At 42.1% G+C, this 17570-nt stretch overlaps 1 protein-coding gene across 1 annotated transcript in view; it reads left to right on the forward strand.

Moving 5' to 3' along the window:
• The first annotated feature begins 3629 nt into the window (after positions 1–3629).
• LOC143983663 (solute carrier family 26 member 10-like) overlaps positions 3630–17570 on the forward strand; it is a 109477-nt gene continuing 95536 nt past the window's right edge. The window contains exon 1 of the mRNA XM_077483627.1: positions 3630–3934. Coding sequence (XP_077339753.1) covers positions 3670–3934 — 265 coding nt within the window. The 5' untranslated portion in view covers positions 3630–3669. The remainder of the gene's footprint in view (positions 3935–17570) is intronic.

The following is a 17570-nucleotide window of genomic DNA, read 5'->3' on the forward strand; positions in this document are numbered from 1 at the left end:
CTAAAGTCTCTCTTTGGAACTATCCTGCTTAAACCAGTGGGAAATATGTTGTGTTGAACCTTGTTGCCTGTAGCAACCACGACGGGCCATGGCTTCTATCAACTCCCAGTTGCCTAACGGTGGCTGGGGTCAAGTGCTATGTTACTGGCAATGTCAGTGCATATGGACTGTTTGTGTTTTCCTGACAGGAAACGGTGCCCTTTGAACCTGTATTCCAGTTGAGCTGTGAAATGCAGCCTGGCTGTGAAGGCTTTTAAAGGCAGCGCCAGTGTCTCTGGGTGTGGTGCAGAGCTGCACCTCAGAGCAAGCCCAGCATGTGAGAGAGCGAGCGAGAGAGAGGAGCAACATGGCGATCACCTGCAAGTACTAAACAGTGTCGAATGGTGGACACCAGTGTGCGGTTGGAGTACCGAGGAGGATTTGCCCTCTGTAGTTACATAGTAGGTGAGGTAGAATCCAGCAAGGATGTGGAATTCCCTTCCACAGGTGGTGGTCTCAGCGGGGGGGCGGGGGGGCAATAACAGAGTTGAGAAAGTTGTGTTTGCTGTGTCCATAGGAGCATGGCTGAAGAGTGGACATTGGGGGGATCCACTGTTAAAGCTAGTGCCTAGTAATCTGCCTTCAGTCACCTACACAGTGAACCTGCAGACAGGACTGTGTGTGGAGTGGTCAGAGGAATCCCACTCAGCCGGAGGGGTTCAGGAGGTGTGCGAGTCACAAGTCAGCAGTCAGCTGGGCATCCGCTACTACTCGTGCGGTAGAGACCAGAGGTCTGAAGCGGTTCAGAGCCCAGGGACAGATGAGCCACGACAAGCGGTGAAAGATGCCAGCTCAGTTCAAGCCATTCTATCAGAGAAACCAGCTTCTGAAATCTACCCTGTCAGTCCCACCTGAAAGGAGCTGGACCATGATGAATGCTTGCCTTCAGGTGAGCCAGTAGGGAATGATAGTATCTTTCTGTTGGTATCAACTTACTCAACACTACCTCGTGTTTTATTTTGTACAAAAAAATAGGGATTAAATTGTGTTTGTGTGCAATTGAATTCACATTAGGGTTTTTTCCCTGAAAATATAGATTTGATAAACAGTTACACAAATATTGTGTAGCATACATCACTGTAACTACCATTACTTTATTCTACAGAGCCTCTGCCTTCAGAAAATATACAGTATAGTGTTCTAGAGGTTTTAAGTAATTTCATAGCCAAAGTTGTAGTTATTAAAATGTGTGTGAAAATGGAAAAATTGCTCTAAGGCATCTTTCACATGGGACAGATCAGTCCGAGCAGAATCTGCCTGCTCAGCGCGGGATCTCTCCACTGATCCTCCAGAGCAGGCAGATGACAGGTCCATGTCCACTCTGCATAGCAAAGGACAGAGAGTTTGTCCCTATGTCCATTTGAATTTCATCCGATCCGACCCGCTGAACGGATGGCGAAAGTTTTGCCATATGTCTGTTTTCAGCGGATTTTGTTGTATCGGATGCCCGGTAGGTGTCAGCGGACATATGTCCGCTGACATCCTTCACCCCATAGAGGACAATGGGTGGCCCGATTGGGTCTGCCTGAAAAACGTACAGTAGACTCGATCAGTCCGCTGGTATGAAAGGTGCCTGGGGGAAGTGGCTAAAGTGGACTTTTTACAAGTATGTATATTTACATTTTAGGCATGTCAAACTATACAACAAAAGTCAATTTTTTAAAAACTTTTTATCATTAGAAAGCAGTCTTTGAGCTTCAGTCAAGTGACTTTGTGCCTAGCCTAACATTTTGGATTACACTTACACATTGCTTTGCATGCATGCCTTTAAAGCTGAACTCTATCGGATATAAAAAGACACAAATTAAAGGGGTTGTAAAGGTTTGTTTTTTATTTTCTAAATAGGTTCCTTTAAGCTAGTGCATTGTTGGTTCACTTACCTTTTCCTTCGAATTTCCCTTCTAAATGTTTTTTTTCTTCATTTTCTTTGTCTGAATTTCGCACTTCCTGTTTCTCCTCAGTAAGCTGTTCATCCACTCGGATGATGGTGTGAAGTTTACTGAGGAGAAACAGGAAGTGAGAAATTCAGACAAAGAAAAAAAACATTTAGAAGGGAAATCGAAGGAAAAGGTAAGTGAATCAACAATGCACTAGCTTAAAGGAACCTATTTAGAAAATAAAAAACAAAGCTTTACAACCCCTTTAATACAGCTCTGTAATCTTTAAAGTGGTATTAAATCTATACAAAAAAATAAATTTTGAATGTAAAAAAAAATGCAGTGAACAAAATGCTCCACCTGCTTCTGCTTCATATACTCCAGTAGGGGCAGCTAGAATCCGAAGCTTCCAGCACATGCTCCTGGCTAAGACAAGGCTCAAGTAGAGATCCCTAGGAGCAAACATTCTCTCCAGGCAGATGCCCAGTAGGGGAAGAAAGGACCTCTGAAAAGGTGCTCCAAATAATTATCTTCTCAAACCATACCTCTGAACAAGAACCTCAAGGATTGGAGTATGTTGTCCAGTTCTGGGCACCATTCCTCAGGAAGGATGTACTGGAAATTGTGCGAGTACAAAGAAGGGCAACAAAGCTAATAAAGGGTCTGGAGGATATTAGATATGAAGAAAAGTTGCAAGCACTAAACTTATTCTTTCTGGAGAAGAGACGCTTGAGAGGGGATATGATTTAAATATACAAATACCACACCGGTGACTCCACAACATTGGTAAAACTTTTTTGCAAAAGAGAGTTTAACAAGACTCGTGGCCACTCATTAAAATTAGAAGAAAAAAGGTTTAACCTTAAACTATGTAGAGGGTTTTTTACTGTAAGAGCAGCAAGGATGTGGAATTCCCTTCCACAGGTGGTGGTCTCAGCGGGGGGCATTGGTAGTTTCAGGAAACTATTAGATAAGCACCTTGAACGGCTGTAACATACAGGGATATACAATGTAATACTGACATATAATCACACACATAGGTTGGACTTGATGGACTTGTATCTTTTTTCAACATGTAACTATGGTTAGGCCAGAGAAATATTTTTTGTCCTTACCACACTAAGTACTGGATCCTCCTAAACCAAAATAGACAGAAGGAATCACAACACTGAGCTTAAAAAAACCAACAGAGCCCATAAAAAGGTAAATGTCTAGCTGTAAAACACACTAAATGTATTTAGGAGCACTTCGGTTTAGAGCAGGGTCTTCCGCTATTGTTTTTTTTTTTTTTCATTTTTGTTGTAGGATTGACACGAACAGTAGCCTGTTACTTATTTATAATTTCTTTTTTGTAATAGTGTTTTACTTTACAAAAGTGTGCCTCAAGCATGTGGTGGTGATGCTCTTTGAAATGCTTGTATCTACGTGTACATCACCGCCATAAGAATGTAGAAATTTCCACTCTATTAGTACTTTCTTCCTTCCGGTGATACCTGGTGAAACTTTCTTTGGCTCTTTGATGCTCAGTCCCAAAGGTTTTAATAGAGGATGTCATCCCTTTCCTGAAAAGCTTGTCTTTAAAACAGAAGTGGTTAATAAAGGATGTTTCCAGGGAGGATATTCACAAAGCAGACTGATGTATGATTGGCCCACCTCTCCAAGCAGGAAAGCAAGCAGAGATTAGAGAAAAATATATAAGGGCTTCCCTGCTTTCTATCCCCAGTGATCTCAAGTTACATTGGCAGCACTCAGCATGAGCACGCTGGCAGTGTACAGGAACATCTACACGGAAGAGCAGTTTCAAAAGGTGTATGGCACAGCTAAGGACCTGGAGAGGCCTCCGCTCTCTCTTAGGGAAAGGGTAGCCAGGAGCTGTAAATGTTCCTCTCATTCTATCCATACATTACTTAAGCAAAGGATCCCTATTGTGGCCTGGCTGCCCAGGTACAAGCTGAAGAAATGGATTCTGGGAGATCTCATTGCTGGTCTGACAGTTGGCATAGTTCATATCCCGCAAGGTAAGTGATAAAAATGACATTTTTGCTGAATATGTAAGTTTATATTCCACAAATTAAGTAGCTATCTATCTATCTATCTATCTATCTATCTATCTATCTATCTATCTATCTATCTATCTATCTATCTATCTATCTATCTATCTAGCTAGCTAGCTAGCTATCTATCTATCCAATCTATCTATTACATCTATACAATCTATCTATTACATCTATACAATCTATCTATTACATCTATACAATCTATCTATCTATCTATCTATCTATCTATCTATCTATCTATCTATCTATCTATCTATCTATCTATCGATCTATCTATCTAAAATGTGATCAGCAAAGGCCAGAGAATAAAAACAAATGACTTTGAATAATCCATTAACAGTTTTATCTAGTCTTGATTGAATTAGTCTTGAATTAAATATTTAATTGTGCTTGTTAGAGCAGTAATATCTTTCTTGGGCACAAATGAAAGAAAAAGTAAAACAAAAGTGTCACTTTAAGATAATTATTAAAGTAAGCTTCTGCTTGCAAATTATTTCCTATTCTAGTTCATATTTGTAATTTGCAAACTTGTATAAATCTATTGATTTGTTGTTATCTGTGTGTTCTGTACTTGTTGCGTAGCGTCTATTTTCTTATGTGCAATTGTTTTAATGCCACAAAGTGTACATACCCCCTACAATGCATTCATTAAATACCTGTCATTAGCGTAATGTAATGTTTGTAAAACTTTGCAGTATGGGGTAATGAAAAGAAAAAAGAAGAAGAAACACTGACTGTAAGAGTTAATTTACTGAGATACATATTTGTCATCTGTAAATGATTTGTTGCATATAGGTTAATGTACAGTTTATGTTACATAAAATACCTATAGCTTAAAGGGCTTTCAGGGTTAAATAAAATTTTTTATTGGTATAGGGTACCAGTAAAAAAAAAAGACTTTTATTTACCTTATCCATTGGCTACCTGCATGCTTTAAGACTGGCCTCCTCATAAACTTTTCTAAGGCACTCTGGTGGTCACAGGTATAATGACATCAAGTGCAATGTAGGGTGAATTGTCCTGCATTGTATATAAGGATGCCTAGGGGCTGTCTACAAACAGAGGCACCAGGGAGAAGAGTTTTGCATTGGCTGCCGGAGAGATTGAATACTGCAGGTTCCCTTTACTGGTACTGTATGTATAAATTTGAATTTAACCCTTTTTAAATGCTGGGGCACCCCACTTCAATGGTTTTTTTCTCCAGTATTCAGTTTTATGTCAGCCAATACAACTTACATGAACAGATATTCTTTGTACAACCCACTAAAAGTTAAATAAAGAACTCAACACAAATGTGCTTGATAGAAAAAAAGAAAAAGAAAAATCATGCGTTGTATATTTGTACCATTAAAATATTTTAGATGATCAGCAATTGATCTAATGTTGTAATGAATGTTTACCTCTCTAAGATTACTCTATGGCATTGCAATTGCTGCTGCATCGAAGGCATGTACAAATACAAAATTTTAGCTTTCCACCACTATGGCTGTTCCATAAAGTGACCCTAAAGTTTAGATTTCTATTTATTTAAAAATAACAAATGTATCATACTTACCTGCTCTGTGCAATGGTTCTGCACAGAGCAGGCCGATCTTCCTCTTCTTGTATCCCCGCCGATGCGTTAGGGTTATAAGCTGGGGCGAGAAATGCATGCAGAAGATTTTTTTAGAACGCATTTAGAACCACTTTAATATCTTTTGGAATTATTTGGTAGCAGCTGAACTGTCATTCAGATATTTGATTGGTGTATATTGGTGATTTGGCAGCCTTTGAACCAGTAGTGTTTTCTGATCAAATTGTCAGATGTATGTTCTGGTCTTATAGTCATATTATACCAGCGAAAAATGAACAGTGTGTCTTACCATGGAATGTTTGCATATGTTTAGGACTGAAATCCAATCGTATCTCAAGAAAGTTAAGCGGACAGCAAAGTTGTATAGAACTCATTAGAATAGGACTCGACTTGTATAATACAAATCAGTTTACATGATTCAGGATCAGAGCATAACTAAGCTTGCAATGATGATTACATTAAAGAAAAGTATGATGTACAACAACAGAACAATAAAACAGTAATGATACCCACAATTAATAGTTAATCATCTGTAAAAAACTAAGTTAAGTGTCCGTTTGCAAATTGAAAATTCTGGCTAACTTTATTAGAATGTTAAAGATTTAAACAAATAAAATAGGACTAGATGACGAAACAATAGTTCTATTTGTCTTGCTTATTACTTAACCACTTGACCTTCTGAAGGTTTTACCTCCTTTATGACCAGGGCATATTTTGCTATTCAGCACTGCATTCAATTAACTAGTAATTGCTCGGTCATGAAACACTGTACATCAATTAAATTTGTATCCTTTATTTTCACACAAATAGAGCCTTCTTTAATTGGTATTTAACCACTTCAGCCCTGGAAGGATTTACTCCCTTAATGACCAGGCCATTTTTTGCAATACAGCACTGTGTTACTTTAACTGACGATTGCGTGGTCATGCAACATTGTACCCAAACAAAATTTTCCTTATTTTCCCACAAATAGAGCTTTCTTTTGGTGGTATTTGATCACCTCTGCGGTTTTTATTTTTTGCGTTAGAAGCAAAAAAAGCCCACCAATTTTGAAAAAAATATATATTTTTTACTTTCTGCTACTCAGTTTAAGCCAATATGTATTCTTCTACATATTGGTGGTAAAAAAAATCCCATTAAGTGTATATTCATTAGTTTGCTCAAAAGGTATAGCGTCTACAAAATAGGGGATAGATTTATGGCATTTGTATTTATTTATTTTTATTTATGGGCAGATTTATGTGAGTTATTCCTAAGAATTGCAGGCCTACAATATAAAACGCCAAATTTCCATGCAAAACATTGTACCACTTTCAGCACCTAAAATCCGACATAATCCTACCGCCAGGGAGGTTAATAAATTTAGGACAAAATGTAGTCTGCTACGTGTTTTTGGTACATTACCCAAATCAGTGTATATTTTTTAGTCTGTGTGAAAGTTATACAAACTATGGATATATTTGAAAATTGATCAATCCTGATGTACTAACATCCTTTCTCATATCTTGAGGCCTTAAAATGCCAGGACACTACAAATACCCCCAATGACCTTTTTTTTGGAAAGTAGACGCTCCAATGTATTTAGTAGGAGGCATGGAGAGTTTTTTGAAGTTGTAATTTTTAATTTTCCAGTCCATCCAGTTCAACCTGTGTAGGTGTGTGTGTGTGCGTGTGTGTAGAAAAAAATTATTTCTCATATCCCTGTATATTGTTTTTGCTTAGATGCATGTCCAAGAGTCTTTTAAAACTATTCCTACGTCCTGCCAACACCACCAATTCTGGAAGAGAGTTCCACATCCTTACCGCCCTGACAGTGAAAAACCCCCTATGCAGCCTAAGGTTAAACCGCTTCTCTTCCAGTCTTATCGTGTGGCCCGTGTCTTCCTACACTCCCTGGGACTAAAAAGTTTCATACTTACGCTGAGATCACCATTGAGATATTTGTATTGTATTGTAGTCATTCCTCATAATTGAGGTCCTACGGTCCCCATATTAATTTGGTTGCCCTTCTCTGGTCTCTCCAGCTCCAGCCCATCCTTTCTGGGGATTGGTGACGAGAACTGGATGGAATACTCCAGATGCGGCCAAACCAGAGTTTTATAAAGTGGCAGAATAATCGTTTTATCTCTGGAGTAAATTCCCTTTTTAATGCTTGCTAATTTTCTGTTGGCTTTGGTAGCTGCAGCTTGACACTGCGTTTTCCACTAGGATCCCTAGATCCTTCTCCATCCTAGAAGCCTCAAGAGTTTCTTCCCCTAATGAGTAACTTGCGTTTATATGTTTACCCCCCAAGTGCATCTTACATTTTTATCTTACATTTTTTTATATGTTAAACTTCATTTGCCATGCAGTAGCCCACTCCATGAATTTATTTAGGTCCTCTTATAAAGTTTCTATACCCTGCTGTGTTGTTATTGCCCTACATATTTTTATGTCGTCAGCAAACACTGAGATCAAATTATTTATCCCACCCTCTATATCATTTAAAAAGAGATTTAACTGAATTGGTCCCAAGACAGAGCCTTGGGGTACCCCACTAACCACTTTAGACCATTCTGAGTATGTGTTATTTATCTCACCCCTTTGACCCCCCCCCCCCGCAGCCAGTTTCCTTTGTCAAATTTGTTTATTGATTTTGAAAATATAAACATTGGTACAATTAACAAAATATTGAGTACATTAAATGGTAGCATTAGTTGAATTTACATGTCAGATCTTAGTATTTCTTGTAGTTACAAGCATTTAAAGATTTAATTAGACTATATGTTTTTAGAAAGACTAAGGTGTTACAATCAATTTTAACAATTATATAATCAAGAGTAGAGATGGCCTTGTGGTTCGCCCGGCGGTCGGTTTGTGGCAAATTTTGTTCATTCGCAATTCGCCAAACCGGCGGACATCTGGCGCTGTTCGTGGCGGACATCTGGCGCTGTTCGCGGCAGACATATTCATTTACATTGTGAAGAACGTTGACCCATGACACATCCATCATGGGGTACAGGACAGCCAATTGAGACATTTCAGCACATGGACATACCCCCTACCTTTTAAATAGACCTGATCTGGCGGCCATTTTACATTCTGTCTTTTGTCAGTGTAGGGAAAGGACGCTGTGTGAAGCAGGGACAGTCAGTCTAATCACTAGCTATTACTATTAGGTCCACAAAAGTCCTTTTAAGGACTGGTATAGGCGTACAGTATATAGGGTTGTAATACACTTATAATATACTTTATTTCAAATATAGAAAGCATATTATAGTGCACTGCATGCAGTGCTGACCGATTCTGCAGCTGTCATTTCTCATGTAGGGACAGTTTGGTTTTTGATGCAGGGACAGTCTGCAATTCACTAGCTACTAGCTAGCTAGCTACTATTAGGTCCACAAAGGTCCTTTTAAGGACTGGTATAGGTGTACAGTATATAGGGTTGTAATACACTTATAATATACTTTCTTTCAAATATAGAAAGCATATTATAGTGCACTGCATGCAGTGCAGACCAATTCTGCAGCTGTTATTTCTCATGTAGGGACAGTTTGGTTTTTGATGCAGGGACAGTCTGCAATTCACTAGCTACTAGCTAGCTAGCTATTATTAGGTCCACAAAGGTCCTTTTAAGGACTGGTATAGGTGTACAGTATATAGGGTTGTAATACACTTATAATATACTTTCTTTCAAATATAAAAAGCATATTATAGTACACTGCATGCAGTGCTGACCAATTCTGCAGCTGTCGTTTCTCAGTGTAGGGACAGTTTAGTTTTTGGAGCAGGGACAGTCTACAATCCACTAGCTACTAGCTAGCTAGCTACTATTAGGTCCACAAAGGTCCTTTTAAGGACTGGAATAGGTGTACTATTTGGTGTGCAGTATATAGGGGTGTAATACACGTATAAAATACTTTCAAATATAGAAAGCATAGTATAGTGCATTTCCACTGTGCAGCATTGTGACTGCTGAGCGGTTATGCAGCGATACTACAAAGAGTGACAAACGCAATTAGAAAAAAGTATTATAACTGGTGTGATAGACCAGTGGCCCCCAAAATGACAGATTGAAGCGGGTTGTTATATACCTTCATCCGCATATACTGCACTTCTCTAGAGACTTTTGTCACAGGGTCATTTAAAAAATGACAGGCAGAGGAAGAGGCAGGCCCTTCCGCAGGGGTGGTAGGGGTAGGGCAGGAGCAACAGGCTTGAGCCAAAGTGGCAAATTGCAGAAGGTGCGTTCAATTACGTCAAAGGACGCACCAGACTTGGTTGAGTGGCTCACTCAGCCTTACTCTTCTGCACCCTCCTCATCCTCTCAATCTGCACCCTCTTCAGTCTCTGCTGTGTGCACCCCCAAATACACTACCACCAACACCACCATATACCCTCAGCTTGAGTCACAGGAATTATTTCCGATCTATCACAAGACATTGCCGATGCGCAGCCATTCTTGGCATTGGATAAGGAAGAGGAGGTAGCAACAACCGCCACTCAGCAGTCTGACGACAGTACCCAGATCAGCCCACGGAGGTTGGTCCCCGGTGTTGCTGCCTATTCCGAGAGCTCTAATTATAGCGGTGGGGAAGGTGACATCGATGATGATGTGTCTAGTGATGTCACGTGGGTACCCACAAGAGAGGAAGAGGAGGGGAGTTCAGAGAGAGATATGGACCAGCAGATAGGGAGGAGAAGCAGGCGGAACTTACATTGCACAGGAGGGACAAAACAGACTGCTAATGTATCAGGAGCGAGGCATCAACCATGTACGGTCACATCTGGCGCTCCCAGGATGCCGGATCATGGCTCCGCAGTGTGGGCTTTTTTTAATGTGTCTGCTGCTGACAATAGTGTTGCCATCTGCAGCCTTTTCAGTCAACGCATAAGTCGCGGTAAGCTCAATACTCTAGGGATGACCGCCTTAAGAAGGCACATGAGCTGCTATCACCAATCTCAGTGGGAGCAACGGAACCCACAAAAAGCCACACTCCAGGCTATCATCATCCAGCCTCTTCTACTTCTCCTCTCTCCTCAGAATTGTCCTCCACTCCACCTTCCATCATACCATCCTCACGTTTTTCTGGGAAAAGGCATGCTTCCGTGGGCCAAATGTTCGAGCGTAAAAAAATGATGACGCCGGATAACCCTCTTGCCCAACGGTTGACTGCTGGCTTGTAGCCCGCCAACTACTGCCATATAAACTGGTGGACTTGGAGGCCTTTGTGGCCATTGGAACACCACAGTTGGTAAAGTGGTGTGTGACAACGGTGCCAATCTGCTTAGCGCATTGAGACAGGGCAAAAGTACGCATGTGCCATGCATGACACACGTCTTAAACTTGGTCGTGCAGCGATTTGTTGTCAAACACCCTGGGGTCCAGGACATCTTGCGGCAGGCAAGGAAAATCTCGGCCCATTTCAAAAGATCTTACACGGCCATGGCTCGCCTTGCTGACATTCAGCGGCGACACAATCTGCCGGTCAGAGGTCTTATTTGCAATTGCCCGACACGATGGAACTCAACCTTCTATATGCTTGATAGGCTGTTCCAGCAGAAACGTTCATTTAACGACTACCTGTACGAACTCTGCGGCAGAACAGGTTCTGGGGAGCTTGTTTTTTTTTCCCCACGCCAGTGGCTGCTCATGCACGATGCATGCAGACTTCTGTGGCCATTTGATGAGATCACCAAACTGGTCAGTCGCAGCCATGGCGCCATCAGTGACATCGTACCTTATGCCTTCTTTATGGAGCATGCATTGCATCGTGTCATTGATCAAGCCGTGGAGGAGCAGGAGCAGGAAGATGAGGAAGTCGCAATGCTGGATGAATTCCCAGGGGGGCTACTCTATCTGAGACAAGTCAACAACAGGAGTCTGAAGAGGAGTCAGAGGAGGATGGTGCCGGGGCGGATGAGGAGGAGCAAGAAGAGCATGCTTTAAACCTTTCTGGGATCCCTGTTGTTGTCCGTGGATGGGGGGAGGAGAATGAGGAGGACGACATTATCCTGGATGATGAGCAGGAGCCAGGCCACCACACCGCTTCCAGTTTAGTGCAAATTGGGGCCTTCATGCTCCAGTGTTTTAACAGGGGCCCCCCGTATAAAAAGCATAAAGGTCAAGGACCAGTACTGGGTGGCAACGTACTTAGACCCCGGTACAAACACAAAATGGCAGAAATGTTACCACCATCACAGAGGCCTGTCAGAATGGAGCACTTCCAGGCCTTGCTTAGAGAAATGCTGCATTCTTCATTTGTGTCCACTGGCATAGGAATTCCCACTCCCAGAGAAAGAGTTGCGGGTACCAATCCAACAGCGCCTGCAAGAAGAGGGCGGTTTGAAGATGTGTTGGTCACTTCTGATATGAGATCATTCTTTCAGCTGACCCATCGACAGGTGTCATCTGGATCCAGCATCAGGGAACGCCTAGACCAACAGGTGTCTGACTACATCGGGTTAACGGCCGATGTGGACGCTCTGAGAAGTGATGAACCCCTGGACTACTGGGTGGGCAGCTTGACCTCTGGCCAGAGCTTGCACAATTTGCAATGGAACTGTTGGCTTGTCCCTTGTCCAGTGTCCTGTCCGAAAGGACGTTCAGCGCAGCAGGGGGGATCATGACCGATAAACGTACTCGCCTAGCTCACGACAGTGTTGACTACCTCACATTTATAAAAATGAATGAGACATGGATCTCGGAGGAATTCAACACATGTGAACAGTAGACCATGTATATGCATAACTGTATAAACGATTTATATAATCTAGCACACAGACCTTTTTTCTACCTTTGGCTACCTTCCTTGTACAAAAAAAGCACACCATACTATATGCCCGTACCCTCCTGTTTGAAGAGGTTGAGCGGCGTCATATTTTTGGGTCCCGCAGCAAGTTGCTGGTATCAGTGCTGGTGTCAGTGCTCTCTATCTCGGTGCTGGTGGGGTGTCAGGGCTCTCTATCTTGGTGCTGGTGTCAGTGCTCTCTATCATGGTGCTGGTGTGGTGTCAGTGCTCTCTATCTCAGTGCTGGTGTCAGTGCTCTCTATCACGGTGCTGGTGTCAGTGCTGTCTATCACGGTGCTGGTGTGGTGTCAGTGCTCTCTATCACTGTGCTGGTGTGGTGTCAGTGCTCTCTATCATGGTGCTGGTGTGGTGTCAGTGATCTCTATCTTGGTGCTGGTGTCAGTGCTCTCTATCACGGTGCTGGTGTCAGTGTTCTCTATCTCGGTGCTGGTGTGGTGTCAGTGCTCTCTATCACAGTGCTGGTGTGGTGTCAGTTCTCTCTATCTCGGTGCTGGTGTCAGTGCTCTCTATCATGGCGCTGGTGTGGTGTCAGTGCTCTCGATCTCGGTGCTGGTGTCAGTACTCTCTATCACGGTACTGGTGTGGTGTCAGTGCTCTCTATTACAGTGTGGTGTCAGTGCTCTCTATCACGGTGCTGGTGTGGTGTCAGTGCTCTCTATTATGGTGCTGGTGTCAATGCTCTCTCTCTATCTCGGTGCTGGTGTCTGTGCTCTCTCTCTCTATCTCGGTGCTGGTGTGGGGTCAGTGCTCTCTATCTCGGTGCTGGTGTGGTCTCAGTGCTCTCTATCAAGGTGCAGGTGTCAGTGCTCTCTATCAATGCGCTGGTGTCAGTGCTGTCTATCTTGGTGCTGGTGTCAGTGCTCTCTATCACGGTGCTGGTGTCAGTGCTCAGTCTCTATCACGGTGCTGGTTTTAGACAGTGAGGGAGATAGCAGCGGAGAAGCCAATCAGCAGGCAGTGCCAGCACCATGAGGATCAGCACTGGACTGGCACCTCCGGACCACCGCAGTGGAGCCCTGCATAGGTGGGGGTAAGGGCCAGGCAGAGGGAGGGGCTCAAGCACAGGTTGGCACACTGGGACACTGGCACAGGACTGCGCTGCCCTGACTGTGGCACTGATCATCTCCTGCACCCCCTTCATAGCCTGCCCTGACCTTGTCTCTCCTCCATGGCCTTCATGCGCTCCTGAATTGTCAAAATTCACAGATAAAAGAAGAATTATTGTCGTTGTCGATCCCAGATTCATTTAATACTTCTGTTATGTCAGTGTCCATGTTGTGGGACTATGTGTGCACAGCTAGTAAGTATTTTGTGGCTGAAAATATGACCTGGAGGTTTTCAAGGCTTGCCTGCCATTAAAGTGAATGGAGTCCGCTACGAACCTTACGGTTCGCGAACATTTGGGCACATTAGCAGATCGCGTTCGCGAAACGTCCTGTTGGAAGTTCGTCCATCACTAATCAAGAGCAACAAAAAATGTAAAAATTGTTAAACTTTTAACTTTTAGAGTACCGTAATATGTAATAAAAAAATAATATTCATTAATACGAGATTCGGTTACTTATAATAGGACATTAGAGCTTACTAACTATTATTGTATTATAAATGAGCATTATAAAAGTGAATGCTACGCTACCATTTTGTTATGTGATTATAAATAGGAGAAGACAGGATAGAATAAGGAGAGAAGAAAAGACTAAAAGGAAAGTAAAGATAAGAAGAGGAAAAGAAAAAAAAAAGTCTGGATTAGTAGAGGTTTCCGGGGATTTCTTAGTAACAATATATACATAGTATCTATTTAGCAATTATTCAAAACAAAATTATATAGTTACCAAGGTCTAACTAAAGAAGTGTTAAAATTAGGAGAGACAGAGTCGATCACCCAAGGACTCCATATTTTCTCAAATCTAGGTATGGTATCATTGGATATGGCATCTGTTTTCGAGAGGATCGTGGCTTGATGTATTCTATTCATAGTTTCAGAAAGCATTAATGATGAAGACTTCCATGCTTTGGCGATGGTCTGCTTTGTGGCTGTGGTCATTTGTACAAGGAGTTTAAATTGTGTATAGGACATTTGGGTAGGCTTTAAATTTAGAAGCGCAATTGTCGGATCTGGAATGATAGTTTTCTTGAATAATTTAGAGGGCATTAGGAATATTTCTTTCCAATAATTTTTTGCTATATGGCAATTCCAAAAGATAAGAAAATACGTTCCTAGATCACCACAGCTACAAAAGCAAAGTGGCGAGTATTGTGGAACATATTTTTCAATCCTAACAGGGACCAGATACCAATGCATAAGTACTTTATAGTTTGCCTCTAAGGCTACTACATTTTGAGTAGATAGTTTGGTATTGGCCCAGACTTTATCCCATTTGGATGAGTCCATGTGAAAACCAAGATCACTCTCCCATTTTTCCACATAGGAGGGTGTTTTTTTGTATCAGGCAAAGCATTCAGGTGACTATACAACATTGACACGAGCCCCTTTGAATGGGGGTCATTTTTACAAATATGTTCAAAATGCATTATGTCACATAGATTATCTCTACCTTGTATAAATGGCATGACATTTTTTTGATTTGTATATAGCGAAAGATTTCTGAATCTAGCATTTGAATGGTTTCACATATTTCAGGAACTGTTTTAAGTGAAGTGGTCGTTATCAGGTCATAGAGTTGTGTTAAGTCAGCAGACATCCATTTGTTAAAAGTTTTAGGAGATGTATGAGCCGGGTAGAAAAGTGGATTTCTAATAAATGATACAAGAGGTATATGTGGAGATTGTAGTCTTTTAATTACTTTGAATCTATCCCATATAGCAATTGTATGTTTAGTAATCCTATTTTTTATTATTTTATGGTCAGAAGAGTTAGACCATATTAGATTTGGCATGGATATGGGATCACAGTCGATTGATTCAATCGCTACCCAGAGGGGGACCTCATGTTTCGTATGATATTTAGGAATATGTGCTATTTGTGCTGCATGGAAATAATCAGTAAAGTTAGGGAAACCTAATCCTCCTTTAAGTTTAGAAAGATAAAGAGCATGGGTAGGTAAGCGAGATTTTGAGGAGCTCCATATGAATGCTTGTGTTTTACGTTGTAGGTTCCTAAGGAAGTATGCGGGATAGGAATGGGTAATACACGAAAGAGATATAACATTTTAGGCAATACAGTCATTTTTATTACATTTATTTTACCAATCCATGATATTGGACCATTGTTTAAGAAAATGTAAAATTTTTAGTAGTAGTGGAGGATAGTTAGCAGAGAAGATATCAAATATATTGGGGGTAAGAGTAATACCTAGATAAGTGAGGTGAGACGTAGTGATGGCCGAACGGTTCGCCCGGCGGTCGTTTCGCGGCGAATTTCCGACATTCGCGGTCCGCACGTTCGAACGCCTTTTTCCGTCGTTCGCCGCGGCGGACTTACGTGTTTAATGTATACAAGAACTTTAACCTTTGGTGACACGTTTATCATGTGATACAGGACAGCCAATTGAGACATGACAGCACATGGACACTTGTACATTCCCCCTAACCTATAAATACACCCGATCCGGTGGCCATTTTACATTCTTTCTTCTGTTACGATAGGGACAGGTTCCTGTGTGGAGTAGGGAGAGATAAACCACTAGCTATTTGGTACACAAAAGTTCTTTTCAGGACTGGTATAGGTGTTAGGTGTTGATAGGTTTGCTGTGCTGCTGATTCTTGCAGCAGCCTGAGTGTCTTTTGTTAGTTTAGAGAAAGGGAAAGGACGGTGTATGCTACAGGGACAGCCAGATTAGTCTTTCATCATCATCATCATCATCATCATCATTAGCTGTTACTATCAAGGTCCACAAAAGAGCTGTTCCAGTAACCACTAATCGTTCTCTTTTTTTGCCAATTTGTATAGGGACAGGAAGGAAGCAGTGTTGTCAGGCAGTGAGGGTAATTTTAAAGACTTGCTGTTATTATTAGTTCCACAAAGGTTCTTTTCAGGACTGGTATCAGTGGTACAGTAATAGGCTTGTACATGTATAATATTCTTTCTTCCAAATATAGAAAGGATATTATACTTGACTGCTGCCCTTCTGCTGCAGTCTGCTAAACATTCACAACTCACTTGTTCCACAAAAGTTCTTATAAGGACTGGTAACTTGGTATAGGGTGCTACGGTACATAGGCTTGAGTGCGGTACAGTCTGCTGTTCTGTAAGGACCGCTATCGGTCCACAATAGATAGGGTTGACGTGCACCACTGCTGACCGCTGCCCTATACTGCAGCAGTCCTTCAGCGGTATAGGGACTGACGTACAGTCTGCTAATCACTAACACACAACCTGCTTGTTCCACAAAAGTTCTTATAAGGACTGGTAACTTGGTATAGGGTGCTACGGTACATAGGCTTGAGTGCGGTACAGTCTGCTGTTCTGTAAGGACCGCTATCGGTCCACAATAGATAGGGTTGACGTGCACCACTGCTGACCGCTGCCCTATACTGCAGCAGTCCTTCAGCGGTATAGGGACTGACGTACAGTCTGCTAAACACTAATACACAACCTGCTTGGTCCACAAAAGTTCTTATAAGGACTGGTAACTTGGTATAGGGTGCTACGGTACATAGGCTTGAGTGCGGTACAGTCTGCTGTTCTGTAAGGACCGCTATCGGTCCACAATAGATAGGGTTGACGTGCACCACTGCTGACCGCTGCCCTATACTGCAGCAGTCCTTCAGCGGTATAGGGACTGACGTACAGTCTGCTAAACACTAATACACAACCTGCTTGGTCCACAAAAGTTCTTATAAGGACTGGTAACTTGGTATAGGGTGCTACGGTACATAGGCTTGAGTGCGGTACAGTCTGCTGTTCTGTAAGGACCGCTATCGGTCCACAATAGATAGGGTTGACGTGCACCACTGCTGACCGCTCACCTATACTGCAGCAGTCCTTCAGCGGTATAGGGACTGACGTACAGTCTGCTAATCACTAACACACAACCTGCTTGTTCCACAAAAGTTCTTATAAGGACTGGTAACTTGGTATAGGGTGCTACGGTACATAGGCTTGAGTGCGGTACAGTCTGCTGTTCTGTAAGGACCGCTATCGGTCCACAATAGATAGGGTTGACGTGCACCACTGCTGACCGCTGCCCTATACTGCAGCAGTCCTTCAGCGGTATAGGGACTGACGTACAGTCTGCTAATCACTAACACACAACCTGCTTGTTCCACA

This window comes from Lithobates pipiens, unplaced genomic scaffold (assembly GCF_037356315.1).
Source record: "Lithobates pipiens isolate NorthernLeopardFrog02 unplaced genomic scaffold, aLitPip1_a1.2 Scaffold_16, whole genome shotgun sequence".
In the NCBI taxonomy this organism is placed as follows: domain Eukaryota; kingdom Metazoa; phylum Chordata; class Amphibia; order Anura; family Ranidae; genus Lithobates; species Lithobates pipiens.